At 33.9% G+C, this 23,074-nt stretch overlaps 2 protein-coding genes across 6 annotated transcripts in view; both read left to right on the forward strand.

The window, feature by feature from the left end:
- Positions 1–4,081, forward strand: part of LOC110991400 (protein muscleblind) — a 158,907-nt gene extending 154,826 nt beyond the window's left edge. For 2 of the 3 annotated variants that reach the window (XR_006750738.1, XR_006750739.1), the window contains 2 exons: positions 710–794; positions 1,640–1,776. Coding sequence is in view for 1 of the 3 variants with exons in the window: in XM_045631654.1 (XP_045487610.1) it covers positions 710–794; positions 1,640–1,770 (216 nt within the window). In the remaining 2 variants the exon portion in view is untranslated. Of the gene's footprint in view, positions 1–709; positions 795–1,639 lie in introns of all 3 variants that reach the window. The other variant, XM_045631654.1, reaches the window with a different exon arrangement.
- A 1,153-nt stretch (positions 4,082–5,234) lies between these two features.
- Positions 5,235–23,074, forward strand: part of LOC110991409 (tensin) — an 85,945-nt gene continuing 68,105 nt past the window's right edge. The window contains exon 1 of one of the 3 annotated variants that reach the window (XM_022256758.2): positions 5,235–5,361. In XM_022256758.2, coding sequence (XP_022112450.2) covers positions 5,308–5,361 — 54 coding nt within the window. In that variant the 5' untranslated portion in view covers positions 5,235–5,307. Of the gene's footprint in view, positions 5,362–8,003; positions 8,182–9,089; positions 9,252–23,074 lie in introns of those variants that run through there. The other 2 variants (XM_022256760.2, XM_022256759.2) reach the window with 2 other exon arrangements.

Consider the following 23,074-nt stretch of genomic DNA (forward strand, 5'->3'; position numbering starts at 1 on the left):
CTTGTAAAGTTATTGTAATATTGAAGCAGCAATGGTATTTGATTTCATAAATTTTCGCCTTCCGTGTTTCTTCTTTCCCAATTGATAGTTGACTAGCAGCTGAGAAACTACACACGCATTCGTTAATAAATATGTTATTTTAAGGTCTGAATAATAAAGTTTCGTAAGTGAGGCGGTGACATCTGCTCTTTGATATTACAAGAACTATTGAGCGTTTATTTCCAGACGGCTGTGCAATGAAGATATGTCAGTGTTCCGATGTATGAATGTCCTAAGTAATGATATCATTACAATTACGATAACACTAACAATATGAAGGTTCGTAAACCGTCGCACCTTGTTTTTGATGTTTCGACTTCTGGACATTGCCAGAATTCATTGTTGGGATCTATGACAGATGTTCGGTAATAGAAATATGGCGTATTAGTGTGACAGTTTATGAAATTATTTATTCATTCAATAACATTCGCACAAGATTGCCACAATATAAATTTTTACAATGATAAAATGCACACAGCAAATTTTACAATTCGTTCGAAATAATTTTAATATATGTATACTGAACTTAATTTTAAAATATAAATTTGGATATGCATAAAATGGAACGTAATCAACGGGTGCAATGCTAAAAATATTTGATCGTGGCGTTATCTGTCCGAATGTTAATTTATTTTTACTAAATACTCATAAATGATTGTTATGTTTTCAGTTACTGGACACCCTCCCGGTGTGCCAAGATTTTAATCGACAAGGATGCAACCGACCTACCTGCAGATTTGTTCATATACGTGAAGGTAACCATTTATGCTTGTGCTAATATACATTAACATATGCTATATTTAGTTGATGTGATATATCCAATGTTGATTTGTTTAACAGTAATCACATGATGTTAGAAATCTTCCATTATAGAAACAAGGTCAATAGATGTACGGTCCCCTAGAATTTAGTATTGAGTAATGTTTTGACCTACTTTTGAACCATTGAAATATGACAAACGTGTATTCATAGATGACCCAGTCCCAGTACCTGTATTAACACTGCATGATTTTGTAAATAATTCTATTACGTGTTTTCAGAAAATTTGTGTCTGTATTTTAAATCTCGGCTTAGTATTTTTAATCTGTAGACTAATAATGGGTGTAGCTAGGTATTGCATTTGTAAGTTCATTTGACACAATTTTTATAACCTGCATGATCTGTAGGCGATTAGAAATATAAAGTAGAGTATGAGCAAAAATACAAATGAAGATAGCAGTTCCATGAAGTGAACATACGGTTTCCAATGAAACTAAACCAGTTTTCCTATTTGTAATCGGAATGAATTTACTAACTTTTTATTTTTTATGATAAGGAGACCATAAGTTTGCTGGTGAACTAAATCTTTACTTAAACTGCAATACCTAAACGCCAATGTAAAATTATGGCGTTCCGATTTTTAATAGAATGTTTGACTTAGAATAGAAATCTAGTACTTTTTAGAAAAATGTTTAACTATTAAATTGCATGACACATTTGAAAATGTATGATACTGATGAGATTAGCTTTGAAGTCCTAACGATTGAATCAAATGCAAAAGTATTATCTAATGATTGTTTCTATACTAATAATATGTCTAACACGCGTTGTGTATACGCAGGGTGCGGGCTGCAGGTGGTGGGATGCCGCGTGGTGGTTTGTCGGGACGCAGCGGCGGGCACGTGCCGAAGGGCCGCCTGCCGCTACTACCACATTCCCGTGCAGCTGCCTCCGGCCCTCAGACCCCCGTAACCTCCCACCCCACCTACGCCCCGACACCCTTCTCCTCACCCCCATTCCATCACCCCCGATTCCGACTCGCCCCCGCATTCCCAGGAGGCGCCGTGTTAGCGGTCAGTCTGCTCGTACTATGGCTCCCACCGTTCTTGGGCGCCCACGGGATACGGTGTGTACGCGAGTAGCGGGATTATTCTCAGGCACGGTCGTGCGATTGTGATATGAATAGTTTTCGAAACGCAGGAGCCGTATGAATAAAATTTGTCGAGATCGTCCCGACGTCGTCGAATAGTAGTTAGTGAGGTTTCAAATGTCTTATTACTATTATATATTATTTTTTTAAGATACGATATGAGTTCCTGTAATCGGTGCGCCGCCGCACCGATTCGTGTATATAAGCGAACGATTCGGGCGGGGGACGGTGCGGGGCGAGAGTCGTCTCGTGCCGCCTTCCCGCGGCAGCAGCTTCCCGGCTCCGGCCGAGGCCGGTGTCAAAAGTTGCACCCACTCCTATTGTGAGCATTTTTTGTGAGAGTTATGTTATTTTTACGTATGTTATGATTTATGAAATTATGTTTTATAGATGACGAGATTTACACTAGTTTAGATTAAGTGAATCGATACGAACACCAATAGAGTAGCCGCTTCTCTCCTTCGGCACGGAAACTTTTGACGCCGGAGCACAATCGCGTCGGTCGAGCGCGGCCGTTCTCACGTAGCATAGGTCTCAGCACTCCTAGAGTGGTAGCAACTAATTCGAATTGAACAATGAACGTTGTCGGACAATATTGAAAAACGAAGGCTTACTTCCAAGCTATTTACCTACATTCTAGGATAGAACGGCTTTTATTCCAGATAGATTTGCTAGATAATCATATACCGATCGATTTCCGTCTGCGGATGCACAAATAGTGGCCGACGATCGCGTCCGAGTAACCTTTTAATCCTGGCGATTAAGCCGTCTATTGTTTGACAGTATTAAGTTTTGTTGAAATCTCGCGGTTTGCATGTAGAGGCGATATGCGTATAAGCTGATGTAAGCGGATAGAGAGAGGCGGACGGCGGCGTGTGTTTCGCGACTGCGCGCTCGTCCCGAGGCAACCATTGCCTAATATTATTCCTAGTCCATATCCTTTTGTTGATCAGTCATGCGTATGTTAGAGTAAAATATTAATAATTTGATTTATTCCTCCCATTTAGTGGATATTTTGATAATGATATATTAATAATGAAATATTTAAGATACATAATACATATTTGATTCTAAATCCTGATAAAGTGACACTACGTTAGTAATTTAGTCGGAGGGATACTTGTGCCGTGATTATATTTTTAGGTATATATTATAAAATAATTCCTAGCGTCGGAATTAAAGAAGTGATTAATGTGTAAGTGCGTTATATTTATTGTCGTATATCGTAAGTGGAATGCCATATCGATAAAAGGTGAATAGCGGAAGTTGGAGTTAAACTCGTTAGAGACGTTTGCAGTGAAGCGTTGCGTTTGTTTGTATTGATTGATGTTGATTGTTGTTATCGGTTCGGGGCTGCTCGGCGTCGGTCACCAACTTGGAGACCGATCACCGGGAGCCGCCAAGTTTCGCTTTTATCAATACGGCAGTATTACTCTAAACACATAATTTTATTTTTTTGTTGAAATTTATCGTTTCTCATTTGTTGCCTATGATTTGTATACAAAATTTTATGATCTGACGCATTTATTGTAAGACAATTGATTAATTTTATAATTAATTAGTGTGATAATAAAAGTAATGGTATAAAATTGCCGTTACAAAGATAGAACATCGAAAGTATCCTTCCTGTTTAGAAGGGAATCTGGCCCTAGGTTTTTAGTGTATTTTCTATTTTCTTTTTGTTGTATTTGTAATGTTGCGTGTGTCTTACACATAATATATTTCATTTTTGTGATATTTTTAACTATAAAGTACTGTTATTGTAAATCGAAACGGAATAATGGAGACCTAAATAAATATTCGAGAATTTATTTGTAAATCACAAAAAAAATGTAAAACTGTAAATATATTAAAAAAAGATCAGCAACATAATAATTGATTATTATATATCTCTCATAAATGTAAGTTCGTAATACCTAAATAACGGTATGTTATTTTATAGTAGTACAGTCTACTAAAAGTAAACCGATCCAATGAACAAAGTATTCATATAATATTCTGAACAATTTTTTTTATTCACGAGCAGTCACAGAAAGTACATGACATTGTAATATTATTTATGAAATTACTATGTGATGTGATCTTCGGATCGATTTTGAGTACAGTATAGATAATAAACAACTGAATATGTGATTTGAACATTTTATTTCTCAACACCGACCCTTTAATATTAAGTATCTATCTAACATGAACAAATTAAAAGTCTTTGATTCCAGATTTATTTATAAATCATTGCATTAATTAATTTATATAGTTCTGTCAACTAGGGACATATAAGGATAACATGTATCCAAACTTTTTAACAATAAATTTAGGTATTTTAATTAAATCCATTGGTATACAAAATGTTTGCCCTAAAATACATTTGACCGTAATTTGTTTGGCTTTCCTTAATTTCCTTCTGAACCTCTGATTAATCAAGAGGCTAAATAAGTAAAATCTAACCTAGAACCTATACTAAACCGATAACCATGTAACTTCTGATACGGTACTAATCTTAACATGAATACAAATATAGCGCCATCTAGTAAGACGTTGATTTATTATAATGCTAAATTGACAATCCTACAATTTGGTCGAAATACCTGTGAAATCGCAAATAGTTGAATAGGTACAGTAGCGAATTTAGATAAATATATTTCTGTAATTATTATAATGTTAGTACTACGATACTCCACAAGATGGCGCACGGATACAAGCTTTGCTTACAAAATAATGTCAATAGGTGGCGCTATTCACCAAATAGTACCTATCCAAGGTAAAAATACACTGCCAGCTATGCGATCAGGATTAAAATATTAACCCTTTAGAAAGAAAACATGTTTTATAAGATGGCAGTCGAAAGTTTTCATAAAATAAATTCAAAAAAAGTGAAAATACACTAGATACTTACTTTGGGTTTTTTTTTAATTTGCTATATTACAAAAACATTAAATACGAAGTATTATTTCCATAAAACATTGAGGATAGTATGGTCACATATTATTCTATTATGTCTACTGTAAATATTATTTTGTAATATTATTTATTATACAATATAATATTTAACTAGTCATGGGGCATGTACTTTTATTTATATATTTAGAACAAAAAGCAAATAAAAATAACGAGAAATAAACCGAATCGTATGCAACTGAAAATGTTAATTAGACGTATGTTAACAATCGCTAAGTATGAATGATTAATGTGGGGTCAATTCACCATTTAGAAAATTCAGTTGTTTTCGGGCGCTCAGCGAATCGGCTACATTTGTGAGACTATGGAAGTTATGAAACATGGGTATATGCTGGCTGCTTGGAGTTATATCCACTTCCTATGTCATAATATGGATTTCTAAAATAATTAAAAGATTTAAAACAATGATGTTTAAATGGATGCGTCATTGGTTTAGAAGAGATGTCAAGACGACTCAGGTAAGTTTGATTGTAATTCAAAAAATAGTGAAGAAAATTTTATATGGAAAATATACGTTAGTTATTCTCTTGCTTATGTTATATTTGTACAAATTCCTGATGAAGGTCTGTTTCGTAACTACCATCACAATATTAGGTAGGGCGATTGACTTATTCAGAGACAACGAGCAAGAGATTTTCCTTGTAGCTTATAACTACGCCTTAGAGCTACTTCAGTTTAATAAGCTACAAGGTAATAAGTACTTAGGTCTGACTCAAAAATATTTTGGATATTGACATAAGGGAGTCGTAGATACCTAACGTAAGGAATAGCCTTACTGAATTTCAATGTCCTCAGAGAAACAGTCAGTCTGACACAGACTTACACTCTATTCATACTGTGCATATATCGCTTTAAACTCTAATTATAATCAGCCTATCACACAATATTTAAATCAGTCGAATCATTGTCATTTGTCCCATGAAGTAAAATCATGAAATGGTATTCACTTTTATTATTTATAATTAAATTTTAAACATTTTGTATGAAACATATTCTGAAGAATCTTGCAACAAGTGCGCATGTGCAACTCGTTCGGTTATTTACGAATTGACTTGAACATCTCCCCGAAGTGGGATGGTCGAGTTGGAGTAGGGAATTGATTATATAAGAGGTGGTGACACATGCGCACGGGCAGTGGCAAGTTATTAGCAAATTAAAGTTATTAACAAGTTATTAGAAAAAAGTTTAAAGACGCGGTAATTAATATTAAAAATCAGAGTATGGTTAAAAACGGCTTCACCGAGTAAGGTGTGGGCCTTTACTTCGCATTTCGCTCACTCCAGTGAGCTTCCTTCCTTCCCTTCAGTTTTGCAGGAGATGCCCTTGCATTAGTCGGGGCCAACAGCTAGATTCCATTCAAATAAAAAACCCATGGGCAATTCCTTTGTTCAAGTTTGAAGTTATACATGTAAAGTTAGTGAAGTGAATTATAGCGAATCAAGTCATTAAAATAAAAATAAATAAAATACGTTTATTTTGGAACATAAGATCATCTAGGTATCACTTATTCCACGTCAATCAATTCGAACTTGTAGGCATCCCTACTCATCGGCAAAGACAGAGGGTGTAGGTGTAGTATTATTGGAGTGTTGAATTTCCCAAGAACTAGATCATCTAGCCCTTACAGTAGGTATACGAGTAGGTACCTCCGTATTTCGTTAGATCCACCGAAAAATCTAAAATGTAGTTTTATGCATCCAAATTGAAACAATATGCACCTAGATCTAGCTTATTAATTCCTGTCTACTTTGACCTCGTCAATTAATTTACGTTTGTGTTCGGGCGGTGCATATTACCTATTGAGGATGAATTAACAATTAGTTACAATTAGCTTCGTTACGTCAGGAATATAGAGCGATGAACGATTTTCCAAGGTATTTTTATGGTATTTTATTGCGGGCTAATCTTTTGTTCGAATTAAACGTACTTACCTATATATGTTGTGCTTGGCCTACTCATATATGCTATACCTAGTGTGCATAGCGTCGGTAAAAACTTTTTAAACTAGCTGAATAAACAAATCTATAGGAAATAATGTGGAAGTCACTGACACGGAAAATGTTGGAAAATCATTAAAAAAGTCTGTGCTATTATAAATTTACACTATTATATGGAGCTCGAAACGAGAAATCCCATGAATATAATTTTGGTCTCTCATCTAGCCCATACCCCAAATCAATACCTCTTTGACTTCAAATTATGGCCAGGTTTAGAGGACATAACCTGCTCTAAGCGACATGATCACATTAAGTCTCCTAAAAAATCTTTCGAGCAAGCAGTGCCGAAATTTCCCTTGGAAACAGTGAGTATATTCATACATTCGTGGTCAAAAAGATTCAAGGCATAAAAGCGAAAGGAGCCATTTCGAATAGAATATATTTTTATTTTATGCTAAAACTTTAATAAATATAAAGGTAAAGATTTTAATAATATTAAATTACCGCTTAAAAAAGTGCGTACGTAAAAGGTGTCAACAAAACACATGTCAGAAGAGAAACTTCTTTGTAAATCAATTATTACCAAGGTAAAAGCCCCATGTACCAGTATCTGATCACTCCATGTATTTGTCTTTATATTCACACTGTTCACAGACTGTATACGTGCTAATGATATTATAAATAAATAAAAAAACTGCGTTTACTGAACAAGACCTTATGCGATAGAATTAAAGTTCTAATATTTAAAGTTGCTAAACGAATACATCAACTATGTAAATAGCGTGTATTTTTTCTCTATCTTCCTTACTCTCTCTCTCAATATTTCTCAAGCTCTCTCCCTTTTCTTCGAAAAAAAAACACTGCGCATCTTAATGACGCTAATATTATTCTTATTGCGTTTTATCTGTAAAATTATACCCCCAAGCGCCTAAAGAACTTTCACTTCAAAATTGCATTTTCATTTGCAACAGAACTTATGACTCGACTAGGTATTTAATATTAAAGTTGTTCATATCTACCTTTACTCAAAAAATCCTTTGCTAAGTAATTACGGTTGGTTCGATGTTTCCGCGTATCAGCCCAGGCAACGCACCCGGGGCCGGCGCGTACTCGTCAGCGCTCCCAAACGAAATCCCAATTCCCAAACGGTACGTACTACGTAGTCCCCACTCGAATGTCTATTCGATCGCACGCGTCCTCCCGACACGATCCTGACGTAGATAACGCGACGTAATATTGTAATGAAAAATTAGTGTTGTGTTATTCAAAATGCCCTGGAGCTGCCCCTGGTCTCGAGATCAGCGAACTGTGATCAGCCCACCGTTGGAAGCAGTAGTCCAGGTTTGTGATTTTCATAACCTCGTAATATGGAATATCTGTTTAAGGAATATATATTATTATATTATGTCGTGTGCTATCTTAAAACATAAATTATATGAAGATAATAAAATCTTACCATATAACACTAAAAGCTTTTTCTGTAAATAGGTTGTAAGTGAAAATATATTAAATAACGAAACACATACGTTGTTGTAAAAATGTACGTATTGCATAAAAGTATTTAAAATCTTTATATATTTCTTATTTAAATTATTTTTACGAAGTTTTTACTTTGTATGTGATGCATTACTTATGTGAAAATGTATTTAATGCTATTGTTCCGTGGATAATATAAACTTTTAGAATTCTAGTTCAGTGACTATTCAAAATGTTAAGAACTTAGCCGCAAAATAAATTCTATGTCACGTAATTTCTCGTACAACTTTGACAACAATAATGCCGTAGGATACTTCCTTTTACCCATGTATTGTGAATGTATTGTCCACCTATAATTTATCGTGGCTTTTTTGCATACAGCCGAAACCCGTGTAATATAAAGCGGATACTGCAAATAGGCAACATAACATTTAAACCTTTGATAACTTCGTAAATAAATATCGTAATATATAATAATTGCATAAAAAATATTATATTCAGGATTATAATAAAGATTCAATTCATTATTTGTTAAAAGGCATACTTTATCATGTGATTAACAGTATAATTTTCGATCGAATTTGAATTTCCAATATATATTTATAATGACGATATTAAAAAAAAACATAAATAAGCTTTCATTAATGGTATTTTTGTAATTACGAAAACGCGCAATCTAAACAACCTCATTGTAAGAAAAAAAAGAACCTTGTTCTAGCATCTATGATAATTGAGGGAAACAGATCAGCTGTGTACCTCAGTCAGAAGGCGTCCGTGGCACAGGTTGGTCGTCTACCGTTTTTGACCCATCTTTAAGATGACGTATAAGTTTGTGCGATTAAATATGAATTAAGATGCCGTGGAATTGCTTTTGGGGCTACGAGCCACCGCCACCGGTATGCAGAGTGAGTGGGCCGCTGCATCTACTCCTTAAGGTAGTTTAACATTTCTTTTCTAGCATACATTAAATTCTTGAGTCAAACAATATAATATGTATATTCAGAAAAGACAAGACTTTTCATTTGATACTGAAAGTTTTAAATTTGGGGTTTTTTATTACTGGGAACATTATTAACTTTTTTTTGTTTTTAAATGGGTATGACCGTAATGAGAAACATTTCTTCACACGAAACATTTTTACTAACAAACCCGAAACAAATTGTTTCATCAAAAATTGAACTCACTAGGATATCATATGTTAACCACTAAGCATCCGATCATGTGCAAACCTGCCATCGTCAATTTTACGCTGGCGCGAAAGGATATCTGCAATTTCCCACGAACCGTTTTAATGGACCCAATGAAGTATAATTATCTGATTGTGACTCGTAAAATAACCAACAGTAAAATATATCACACAGAGGCCAATAAAGAAGTGCTCAAATCGTATCGTTTACAATATTTAATAATCCACATAAATCAAAGTATAGTGGCATTAGTACCAAGTTTTCTCTATAACTTTTTATAGTCACTTAATAACTAAGTTGTTTATTTTGGAACTCGATTTTAAATAAATGTTTCTCTGAAAGAAAATGTTTATGCATTTGATGCATATTATTACGTAATATAATTTGTGAAACGTTCTTTAATATAATATTTCAATGCATAGTTTTATTTTCAATAAATTTGACGATTCATAAAGTCATATTTAGTTATTGTCAATTCTTGAATTAAGACTTATAAAAATTATGTATGTATATATAATTTTTCAATTAATTCTTAGCAAAGTTAACAGGCATACCTAGTTAAATACGACTTAGTAGCTAACACCTATCTTTAATTAGATACAGAAACCTTCTCCAGGCCGGAAAATTGCCTAGTCCTACGCTGTTTGTTTCATTAAAACTAACAAAATGTAATATTAAAAATTATAAATCAACATCTGTGAATGTTGGTTTTACACAGATCAGAATATATTTTTTTATTTTTGGACATTTTTTAAGTTTGAACTTCTTTACATGGGAGTTTCAAAGTTTGGAACCGTTTTATCCCATGATATCCTCTTAAAAGCTAAAGTTTAATCCCAAAGGCGCATTGGTTAATAACCCATTCAAATCATTTTATTCCATTTACTTTTTTATGGTTGTTGGAATCGCTACTAACTATAACTACTAAACCACCGTCAGGCGACATTAAATAGATTAAAAACACTTAAGTAAAGCCCGCATTTTAAATATTGTTAGCTTTACATTTTTACTATTAGTAAGCTACACTACTGATATAAACATTTACATTGAGTTGATTATATTATTAAAATCAATACATCAGTCCGCCATACCGTAATGTCTGTCGATCCAAAGTTAGTGATTTTAAGGCACTTCTTGCGGCGTACCAATACTAAAATAGACTATTTACAAACCAATTCGACCCTCGTAAAGTAGAAACAGAAAGAAGAAAATAACGTAGCAATTCCTAAATAACTAATAACTAACTGACTGACTGTCTACGGGTGGTATTGCTTCGTCAGAAGAAACTTCTGCCTCTACTTTAAAATCCCACCAAATTGTACTAATTTTGAGGAACTAGACTTTACAAAAATATAATCGATATTCATTTCACTTGTATCTTTTCGTAAAAAGTAAATGGCATAACTCAACCTCCACTTCATATCTGATATTTTCTTGTCATGCATGCATTTAGAAATATGATGGGATAATAAGTACGGTGCATGAGATTACACGAACAGCTGATGACGGCCGCCAATCAGAGACTGGTATGTTGAATTACCTAGATGTTATCGTGAGGAAAATACACGACAATCATCGTGTATGTCTAATGTATTGCTTTGGTATAAAAATAACATATTTCATGATGTAGTATGTAGTTAAATCTATTATTTATGGCTGCATATACGTACCCCGAAAGAATGTTACAAATACTTTTTTATATTGCGTTTTTATTGCATACCTTATAAGATTTTATCTATTAAGTCAAGTTCATATAGATCAATATGGGTTTGGATTTTTTTAAATTGAATATAGTATATTCCTAAATTACACCAGTCGAACTCCCAGCTGTAGATAATAAGAAAAATCACCTCGAGACAAATTTATATAAACAGTAACAAATTACTCGTAGAAAAGAATTACAAATAATAAGTATTGTCGCGCCGTAGTGCAATTCAACCTGGCGTGTGTTTAGTCATTGTGATTTTTTGTCTTCGATTTTAAACATAACCTTTTTTGTCTTATGACGCTAAAATAGAATTCAATAGTTTTTATACTTTGTTTTTGCAATGTAAACAAATTACTTTAAATTTTTCTACAATGACTTAATTTCGCTGGTCGAGTCAACATAATATATTAGGGACGTTACCCTTTTATATTTTATGAATAGATACGTCTGTTTGTTTGTTATATCACGTGTATTATATAATAAAAAATCTTCCCAAAACAAATATTCACCTTTATATTATTTTTGTTTCCATTATAAGTATAGTTATGGAGGTAAGAATTATTGTAAATATTTAAATAATAATTTATATACGTACAGTTACACGCAGTCAAAGTTATTTCAGTTTATTCGTTATTTTATTACCTAGTCCACAAGTATCACGAAGATAACGATAAATAATCATTGTTTTTATGCAAGAGTCGTGTTACATGTGGTACTAATGTAATCCTCAGACCACAACATGTTCGCTATTATTTTTATAATGTATAGGTTTGATGTAATAGGTAAAGAATAGCTTCTAGTATGAACTCCTGCAATCTTTGGACTTAACGTTTGAACTGATAATAATACGTACGTATTTATAAAGAATTACACTGATAAGGTCGTTTTTAATGACATGAACATAAATACGTACAAAACGTCGAAATATAACCTTTTTACATATTGATTAAGAATAAATGCAAATTGTCACAACACAAGTTGACAATCAATGTTCTGTTATTTGTCTATTGTTTTGCATGACATCATTTGCTATAGAGTTAACGGTAGAATGGTAATGTTGTCACATGCGTAGTCTGCGCACCATACCAGTTGCGCAAGAACAAGTGTAGCACCGCCCACAGCTCCCAGACTGAATGACCGCCTCAATATTCATTTAGGCGCCAAGTTCACTGTCAAGTTTGTCGACAGAAAGCGATGCATCGACAATACTATTAGATATCTTAATACAAATCAGCGTCGAACTAAACACCCCAGAGATTTAATGGTTAAATGACAAAACGAATCAAATATTTATTTATTTATTCAGAAGATTCACAGCACAATACAAAAATAGATGAATATACATATATATAACATTGTGGGCCAATTATAAATCTTCACAAATACATAGTCAATTTTATATATATATATATATATAACATTTTATATATACATTTCAAACATTTTTAGTGTTCAACAAAAAAAAGAAAAAGAAAAACAGAATTTAATTTGTTGACGATGAAAATGAAAATGAAGTCCAATACATTTCATTCATCCTGGTTAAAATAATTTTGTACCAAAGCTCTCCTTGCTGTCACCACACTCCAAGCGAACATATCAATGTCAACCGTTATTAAATTTCTTTGCCGCTCTAACTATAAAGTTCCTCCCTCTATAATTTGTGTATACACAATTTTTTTTAAATAGATAAGTACACGACCACGAGTCCACGAAACAATGTGTGCATAGGTTGAAGATTTAAACGGAATATTCGAGATAATATAACTCAATTATAAATACGACAGTAGTGTATAGATATCGTAAGCTACAACAAGCTTATTATTGTTTACATACTCTCGAGTCTATCTTATCGATGTAGAGCGTTAATAAATTAATTGGAAACATGTGAAAGGATGCGCGTGCGCTTCGTAAACGCAAACAAAAGCCCTCTTTAGTAAGCGGTGCTTTTGAGGGTACTGAGTAATTATCCCATATTTGTAGCAACAATAGCATACTAACGTGTTTAAACTTTTCTCTTTGTTTGTTTGGTGCATCACATTTCTCCACTCGCGCTTTGACCGAAGTATGAAAAAGAATTCTATTACTAAAAAAAAACAGGTTACGTTGTGTACAAAGTCTTATCAAAATAATATGGTAGTAGACAGAGATCTTTTTGGTATCCACTTATCTTATGGGTGTGATTGCTGATGTCTTGTGGCGCATATTATGGGCCACATAACGCTCAAGAAGTTTTTAAAAAATGGTAATAGAGTTGACGTTATAAATACAATAATACTTTCGGAGTTCGTGTAGCATTCCTTTGTAGAGCTAAGTGGGTTCTTGGCGTGGCTTGTGGATTGTTGAACTGCGGTACGACCTTTTGAGCGGATACGATGATTTATGTCGCATTCCTACGGGGTCTCTTGTGCCTGCTCAAGGGAATCGGATTAATATTCTACCGATGAGTGACGCTCCTTTAATGTGTACCGATAACTATTGTTTGTATTCCACACACTAAGAGGATTAAGCTTCGATATTCTTATTATTTCTATAGTCTACGCAACCATGTCACAAACCTTATAAAGGACATTGAATTTACAAACCTTTGGTTGTTTGGAAGCTATCTTTGATGTATTCATTGCTTACCTTTCTTTAGCAATATCAAAGGATATTAAAACGATAACAGAAATATATATCTACCCGCCGATATCAGGTTCGAAATTTAAAAATCACGGTAAAATTATAACCCGCGCAACTGCGTCACTACAAAACGAATAATTTTAGATGTAAAAGTGTGATAGGATGTTGCACAAAACAGGAACTGCCTAAACAGTACATTGACCGGAAATGCATAGGCCAGGTACTTGCGATGGCTCTAATGAACTCAATAGGAGCGGCGTTCGCTTTCATTATGACTTACTGCGCAATGCTTTCAATTACCAGTTAAAGTAATTGATGGTGTTTTAGAAACCGTAAAATTATATAGGTTACCTTCCTTGACCCGTTTGAAGAGCGTGTAATGGAGTTTTTGTGTTCGAATCACACGCAGTTAAATCGACAAAGAGCATAAAAATCGATGTAATTCTAGATCAATGAAACAAGTAAATCATGTATTTCATTTGATATTCCTTTACACATTTAAGAGATAATTTTATATATTACCTGTGGTAAAGCCACAGCCGCAGTAACACAAAGAAAATGTGGCATTAATATATGTCATGTTAAATCTATTATCTATTAGAAAAACAATTGCACAATATTCACACACATTTAATGATATTTTAGAGGGCATACATTCGAGGTATTTAATTTCGGAGATTATATTTCAATGAAACACAGACTGTTACCGCAAAACTTGAAGTTTGCAAAAAATATCACGCTTCGAAGAGCATGCGAACCAGCTGTTTGGCCAACACTTGTTTTGACTCATCTTTGTAATAAAATTTGTTCTAAATTAGAACTCGTAGTACAAAGGATAAATTATACTTTATTTTAAAAATATCAGCACAGATCTTAAAAAGTTGATCTGTCGAAGCCCAACTATAGGAGTTTTTTGTTTCTTTTATGTTTCGTTTACTAACCTACTATAGGTTACAATACATATAAAGCAGAGTTGGCTTAGTGGCTCCAGCGTGCGACTCTCATACCTGAGGTCGTAGGTTCGATCCCCGGCTGTGCACCAATGGACTTTCTTTCTTTGTGCGCATTTAACATTTGCCCGAACGGTGAAGGAAAACATCGTAAGGAATCCGACATGTCTTACACCTAAAAAGTCGACGACGTGTGTCAGGCACTGGAGGCTGATCACCTACTTGCCGTTCACAATTGATCATGAAACAGATTCAGAAATCTGAGGCCAAGACCTAAAGAGGTTGTAGTGCCACTGATTTATTTATTTTAAAACTATATATAATCTGAAAAAAGTTATTATTAATAAAATCATTAATGTAACAGCGTATGCTTAGTCGAGCTTTTGTAGCCCTAAATACCAGTCCAGCTGAATTAATGTGGAAAGGCAAATGTACAAATTTACCTATTTATTTGAGCTAAGCATTAGTAGTTAAAAGCAAAAAAAATACTTTTATTATTTAAGAAATTACTTTCAAACGAGTACGTTTAGGCTAGGTACGTACTACGTACACAAATCACGGGTATTGTTGCGTATAATTGAATAAATGTATTCCAATGAAAGTCGTAAAATATATATAAACACTACAGTAAAAATAGCTCGACCACCTGGTGTATTTAAAAGTTCGAGTGTTACAACTTGATTTATGACTTTCGACACAATGCGACCGCAAAATAACCCTTGACTATTCCTAGCAAACAATTCCCTGTTGGAGAGGTAGCAAATTAAGTCCCAAGCTGTGAGGTAAATTATTACAGGAAGTTTTATTGTCTGAAGTATAAACTGCAAACAATGGGGAGAGTGTAAGAATTATTATAAGCTGTTTGTTGACAAAACAAAATACACCTACGCATTTGCACACATATTTAATAAATTGTATATTACAAAAAAACATTCGTTACTTTCCAATTCATATTTTGAACGTACACATAACCTTTGCATGGAACCTCAGACGGTGGAAGGCTGGGTTAAACTCTCAATTTTTTAGCAAAGGAATATTAAAAAGCCTTTTTGTATATGGGACTCGATAGAGATGCTCCCACACCCAGATAGTGTTGGGAACACTATCAGCGCATTATTTGGTAGTCAGACATCATTTTCTACTGAAGTGAAACAGAATCTGAAATTCAAAAGATTCCACTGTTAGTGTAAGAGATAGCCCGAATTTTGTTGAACTGACTTACTGCCGCCATACTACCTTTATTGATATTGAATCTAATTTAGAGATAATCATTACGTACATATAAGGCTAATCTATAGTTACTCATTAATTGACTTCGTGGGAGGGAATTTATAATTGTATGAAATAAAATTGCTTTATAATACAGATGTGTATTTTGGGTTACGAGGTTTTTATAGTCCCGTAAATAATATCAGTCTCTCGGGACCCATAGCTGTGATATTTAAATTTAAAAAACGAATAAATAAAATTCGCTCAAAATACGTTCCATTGAAATGTTAAAACATAAAACAAATTACTATTAAATATTTTACTATTTTCTTTACTAAGCAACTTTAAGTTATTAATGAAGTATTATAAAATATATGAATATATATATAGTTATTTTTTTAAATATTTTTTTAAGCTAAACTAAATCGTACTGACTATTCTCTCTAAGTTACTGTTAGACGTTTTTAAATACCAATAGATACATAAACATATCGGAAGATTCGGCTTTCCATAGATCTTAAAAGCATCTCAAGACATTTGTATGACTCACGGTCCAGGGTTATAAAATCATCAAATTGATTATTTTAAAATATTGAAATACATACTAATTTCTTATCTCAGAAATTAATTTATGCTATGGCCGATAGAGAAAACATCTCTAACATTTACTATCGAACATAAAGCTAAAATACATTTTAATATTGTGTTACTTTAGACTGTCAATCAGCCAGAATGAAACATAATTTTCATTACAAAATGTTTCACGCGTGTCAACCCTATGTAATTCGATAACGGTTGTATGGGGAAACCGCTGATTAATTAGAGCATCGTCTGACAACCGTGAAGACCCACGACCGAGCATTCTCACACCACCACTCACCACTCTCAAGACGCCATTCACAAGTCACCACTCATTCGCTCCATTCGATGACACACGCAACCATCAAGTTGTCATTACGGCGTACAAATGAACATGATGTGTTAGTCGTTTAAGTTGGCGGTTACTTTGTTGCAGTAATGTCTGAAGTTCTTTTGACTGTATTTAATAGTTCCTGGTGTTCCGTCCGTTCAGTCCGGAGTCTTTATCATGTGGCTGTAGCAAGAGCTTGATTCAGCTCATTCATTACGATTCAACGGTTTAATATTAAAAAAATTACACAGACTATAGTTGTAGTAATCTTATAAATATAAATATAATATAAATCTTATAAATATAAATAAATTCTTTAGACACTAAATTTCGTAGTTTAATTCTATCGTTTTGAAGATATATTCATGATACTACAAATAAAAATAATCTTTTACAATTTGTTACTATAGAATAGACAGAACAAATAGAAAGATAACAAGACAATAGATCAAACAAACAAATCAAAATGGTTACAAGACAAGACCAAGTCTAGTATTAAATTCAACCAACGGCCCTTAGCTTATTTATTTATTCCGTAGTTGCAGCAAACAGTTTCAACTTACGACTTGCATTTAATTAGCAAAGTAACATTGGCTTTCTCATTTTATCAGAATACTATTTACCAACTAAATTTCAAGTGTATAGTATATTTTTTATAAGTAATAAGTTACATATTATAATTCCCGACAAGTACCTATTTCTACTACAAGTACTTAAAAAATAAAATGGCCGGCCGAATCAATGCTGAGAGTTTACGTTTTTAAATAATAACCCTTCAAATTGTAAATCTCTTTTTAAGTTTTAACTATTTATTAGTCTTGCTCTATATAATTAGTTTTTATAAAATTTCGCTGATGAAAAAAGTTGAACACTGTCTCATACAAACTCTGGTTTCAGCATATTAAAACGTAAAGGTTAATTGTTAAAACAATAGCTGTTAACACCTAAAAATAACAACGGGCGCTTTATTCGTTCAATTTTGTCGTAATTTAGCATCTAACAGTCAAAAACACACCTTACGACCTTGATTCTCGAATAGCAACTTTAAATGAGTACACGGTATACTAAAACTCACAGTCAGTTATTCGCATATATTTTCAATTATCGCTACATTTCGGCCAATTCACACAAAATATTTACACATACAAAGCTTTCTCGTGAGTCATATTGTCACAAAGATCTTCCAAAAATATATTTGCATTAAGAATGCAACGGGTTCGTTTTATGTTATGTTAAGTTAACCTTACCTATAGACCTTACTTGGAAGTGAATAACATAGTATCTCATTTATGTATCTTTCTTTAGAGGCCTTGATTGAGTATTTCTGTTCTTTCTTCGGAATTCGAACAAAGCTAAATTCATTGATATAATCTTTCTAGTCATTATGCAGAACCTTACAGGCAGCGCATTTTAATTTGTAGGTTTCTCTATCAAGTTGCGTAATGCCATACGTTTCTGTACATACACATGACGTCATTGAAGTTTCAACATTTAACAAACAAAGCCGCGTACGACGTGTGCTCCCATTTCAAGAACACACTCCTCTAGTACATATTCCGCAGTGAATCAATTAAAAGTCACAGGAAACGTATGGAAATATTCACCTACTACTGTCGCTGTTTGGCCCAATTTCGATAAATCACAATGCTATTGGTTTAAGAGTTCAAACAGTTTAAAGCCAAGAGACAGTTATAATCATACCCTTAACAATTGTGTTAATTGGTCAAAAATTTACATAATTTACTTCCATTGTTAATAAGATACATAGAATCGGGGTTCGAATGCCCGGCCAGAAAGTTGAGAAGCGCACTTTGAACCAGACAACGCTGTCTTCATAATGCGGATTCGATAGAAGCTAATTTTGTGCCAGCTTTTATTATTTGATCACTTCTTTAACATGTCTGTTAAATTCACTTTTCTTTGAGACATTCCTTAATTCAACCGTCTTTATTAAGCCTGCTTACAATCAGCCCGTATACGTCAAGATTTAATTTAATTGAAATACATGAAATGCAACTAACGAAGATTAATTGAGTTTTGATTTAATCTGCTATAGAGTTATACCGATGAATGCCTACTGCAGTCAAACATTTACTGTTTATTGAAATACTAATTAATACGTTGTACTAATAGTACCTAATCTAAATGCGAAAATATTTGATACATTCTGATATAAACATAAAATAGACGAGACACTCGAATCATGTTTTTGGAGGAATTCTATGGACAACAATACAAGATGTGTCTGTTTGTTTGTTTGTTAGAAAAGAATGTCTAAAGTGATTAAACAATTTATAAAACAATAAATTAGCCTTAAGTTTCGTTTCTGAATGTAATATATTATTTGTAAGATATGCATCCCACAACCTAAGTTATTTCTATATAAACGTAACAAAAAATCATTTACTGTACGTTTCAGTAACACTTTGTCAATGTTATCTAAAACTATATAATATGTATGTATAAGTTGTATTGTGTGTGGAATTAGAGAACAGTATTTAAGTTTTTTTTAATAAAACCTGCTTTAAAGTAGTCTTGTTTTATTACAAATTACTGTATTTGAAGACACAACTGTAGAGTAATTATTACCTACATTAAAATCGCATTGACCTATTTCATAATATTTTGCACGAATATTTTTTATTCCACAGATTATTTTATAATCATCTGTTGTTTATGAATAGCACATGGGTGGTCTCACAATCGCTATAAATATTTTTAATCATAACCAAGTTGAGAAATTTTCGTTATAACGCTAAAAATACGGTGAATCACTCGTTATTATTAAAAGAACACGTGTTTCTTACATATGGCACATACTGCTGAGAAAACCATTACATTTCAAGGAGCATGAGATGTTAGCCCTTGACTGTTTTAAGTTTAAGCTATATATAAGTATGACTGTTACTGCGAAGACGATATTTAGTAAGAATCGGCAGCGCCATAGTTGATATATTTCATCACCTTTCTACTTAGCGTAATTTTGTTAATGCTCATAAGTTTTAGGAAGTTTTAGGTCTCAATTATGTTTTAGTTTAAATAAAAAAACTAAACTGTGCAGCATTAGTTTATTGACTCTCTTTTCTTAAACCAAATGACTTAAAGTAAGGATTCACAGTAAGAAGTTAAAGAAGCCAGTCCATTTAGAAGTATACTAGGATGATCACAGACTGAGAAGCCAAGCGTAATAGAAGATATGCCTGTAGGAGCTTGATCTAAAGGATAACGTGATAAAAATGGATATGTTTATTATTCTATAATAGATACAAAATGAAAATGCTTCATAGTTTCTCTCTTCGTGTTGTGTCTCGTGCATACCTTAGTTATTTATTTCGTACAGCGTCATAATTCACCTATGAAGTCATAGTTTATGGGTATCTTGGTTAAACGCATGCGCACGTACAAAGGATGAAAGCAGTTAGGCTTTCCCCTCCCCGTTTAGGCGAAGCCAATAAATCTATTGACACAAATACAATCGTGATTATGTTATTCAACTGTTTCTCTCGAACATACAATTTTGAGTACAGTTTAATTTGTGAAAAAAAAAATATTATAAATCTTTGCCCTTTTTTAAAATAATGTTTGGATATATATACAGTAAGAAATTAACAAATAAAATTACTAAAAATAACCAAATTAAATTACACGAAATTAACCACAATTTCAACAACAATAGTAACGTCCTATATCTAGTGCGAGCGTCGAAGAAGTGCGCCCGACCATACAGCGCGCCGTGCTTATATAGCCTGAAAACCAGTTTAGTCCAGTATACCCCACTGCTACACGTCACTTGACTTTTTACAGCTTATTCGGCCTCTCCTGACGACGGTGCGTCCTCGCCCGTGTGATGATAGGCAGGTTGGCATGTTGAAACTTGACCTGCTGATGACTCTTGTATCACGTGCGGTGGTTGTGGTGAAGGACTATCGTCATCATCAGCGCCACCTAAAAATTACATCATTTTTGTTATTATAACGTTAAATTAACATAACTTCATCGAAAGTAAGAGCGCATCCATTACTCTCGACACAACATTAGTTCTTTTTTTTTTTTTTTTACATAGCAAGAGCGTCTCCATTGCTATCAACAGTAAGAGTGACTCCATTACTGTACATCACACTAAGCAAGAGCGTCTCCATTGCTTTCAACAGTAAGAGTGACTCCATTACTGTACATCACACTAAGCAAGAGCGACTCCATTGCTTTAACAGTAAGAGCGACTCCATTACTATCACACAAGACTCCCGCAGGTCTTTACCAAAATAGGTACTAGGTACTTATATGATAAGCAGTCCTAATAAAATTACAGTTCTCACAAACATTTATCAACATACATAAGTTTTGAAAAGGCAAGTAAAAATTACTTACTCTCAAAGAATGCGGCACACACATCAGGGGTCCATTCCCCGCGCCAGGGCAACATGTATTCCGCGGCAGCTTTACCATAAGAACCAGCGACTAATTTTAGTTCATATCTGTCCTGCGACAACGTCGCTAAAACCACATATGGTCCGCGCATACAGGAGTCTAGCTTACCAACAGCTTGGCACAAATACAAAATCGCCGCCATTGAAATGCACACCCTTGCGAGTCAACCTCGCAATGCACGATGTCTTCATATCTTGACCATTGCTAATGACTCGGCATAGATACTCGATCTCCGTAGTCTGAAAGTTACATTTTTTTTTAAATTAATGGAAAAGCCTGTCTGGGTCCCTTACCCTTACCCCCATCTCTGACACATCATGTAATGTACCTAAACCCTCTTCTATTGTTTTACTAGGTAATAATACGTCATATACACAATTACAACACACAAGGGCTCTGCCTGAATCTATGTAAAATCGTAACGTATTTGATATAATTCGTTGATATACAACCTGTGCATTGCCTAATTCTTATGGCATCTTTATGTACTCATGTCTCATAGTGACCCTCAGGTGTTACGAATCTCGGAGTGGTGTCGATGTTTTTTATTTAATTTTATCTGGTGAAAGCCAGTAGCCATATCAAGGTAAATATAATAGGTAGCTTTACCTAGCCAAACAATATGGTCCTCAATTAACGGAAGCGGGTATTTTAAGTGTCTTTGAGTTTTAAGTTTAAAGTCGACACAAAGCCTATCTGAATCGCTTTTTTTCTTTACAAATCTCTATCTGTAATTATTTATTGATTTAACACGTCTTTTATGATATCTCTAACGCGTAATTTTTCATCATACGACATTTTATAAGGGCGGTAAACTATAACTAATTTAGCCTACCGCTCGACTCGGAACGCTGTCGAACAAAACAGTCCTCCGTTTTATGTCCTACCTTCTTACAAAATGTGCAAATAATTTTGATATTAGAAAACTGCCTTTTTTCTAAACTTGAATTGTTTGTAGATTGAGTCTCTGGTGCGGTTTCATACTTAGTTTTTTTAGGACACAAAATTTGTATATGACCAATTTCCCTACATGAATCATGAACAGTTAATATTAGACTGAAAATTATCTCGTTTTCAGAAATTATCTCGCAAATTTGGCCTTTTAACGTGATTTTGTATTATAGAGCGTGGTTCTAGGGGCTTGGTATATAATGAGAGGAATTTAACTAAGCCTTCCGATGATAAATTAGCACAAGTCGCGGCGGCGCGAACTTGTGGGTCCTTAATACCCCAAATAACTACTGCGACAATTAACTCTTCACTCATTCCTCGTACAACACGCAATACGTGAGATAACTATCAGAGTCTGTTGTCATTACGTCGAATAAAATATTTGCTAAGTCTACTCGCTACGGAAAAAGCTATTTAAATTCTCTCAACTATGATCATTACTAAGCCACTCATTTAGCCACACTTTAGCATCCCCTTTCAAACAATATCCAATCAGAGATACACACTCACGGTCATCCCAATAATTAGACAACCGCGCAGTCTTCCTGCTCACACCATATATCGAAATATTTGAAAGACGGATCAAAATTAGAAATATAAATGGAGTTAGATCTTACCAGAATTGTGCTCAACGCACTTACTAGTTTGTCGGTCACCTGATTAAGTACCAGATCAGTGCTTGACTCGCATGCGCTGCTTGAACTTGGCACCGGAGCGTTCTCAGTACCATTGTGCGAACCGTCAGTACCAGGTGGTAACGAGTGTCACTTAAGGAAGAAAGCAGCAAATCCGATGG

The sequence above is a fragment of the Pieris rapae genome, chromosome 16 (genome assembly GCF_905147795.1).
Source record: "Pieris rapae chromosome 16, ilPieRapa1.1, whole genome shotgun sequence".
Classification (NCBI taxonomy): Eukaryota; Metazoa; Arthropoda; class Insecta; order Lepidoptera; family Pieridae; genus Pieris; species Pieris rapae.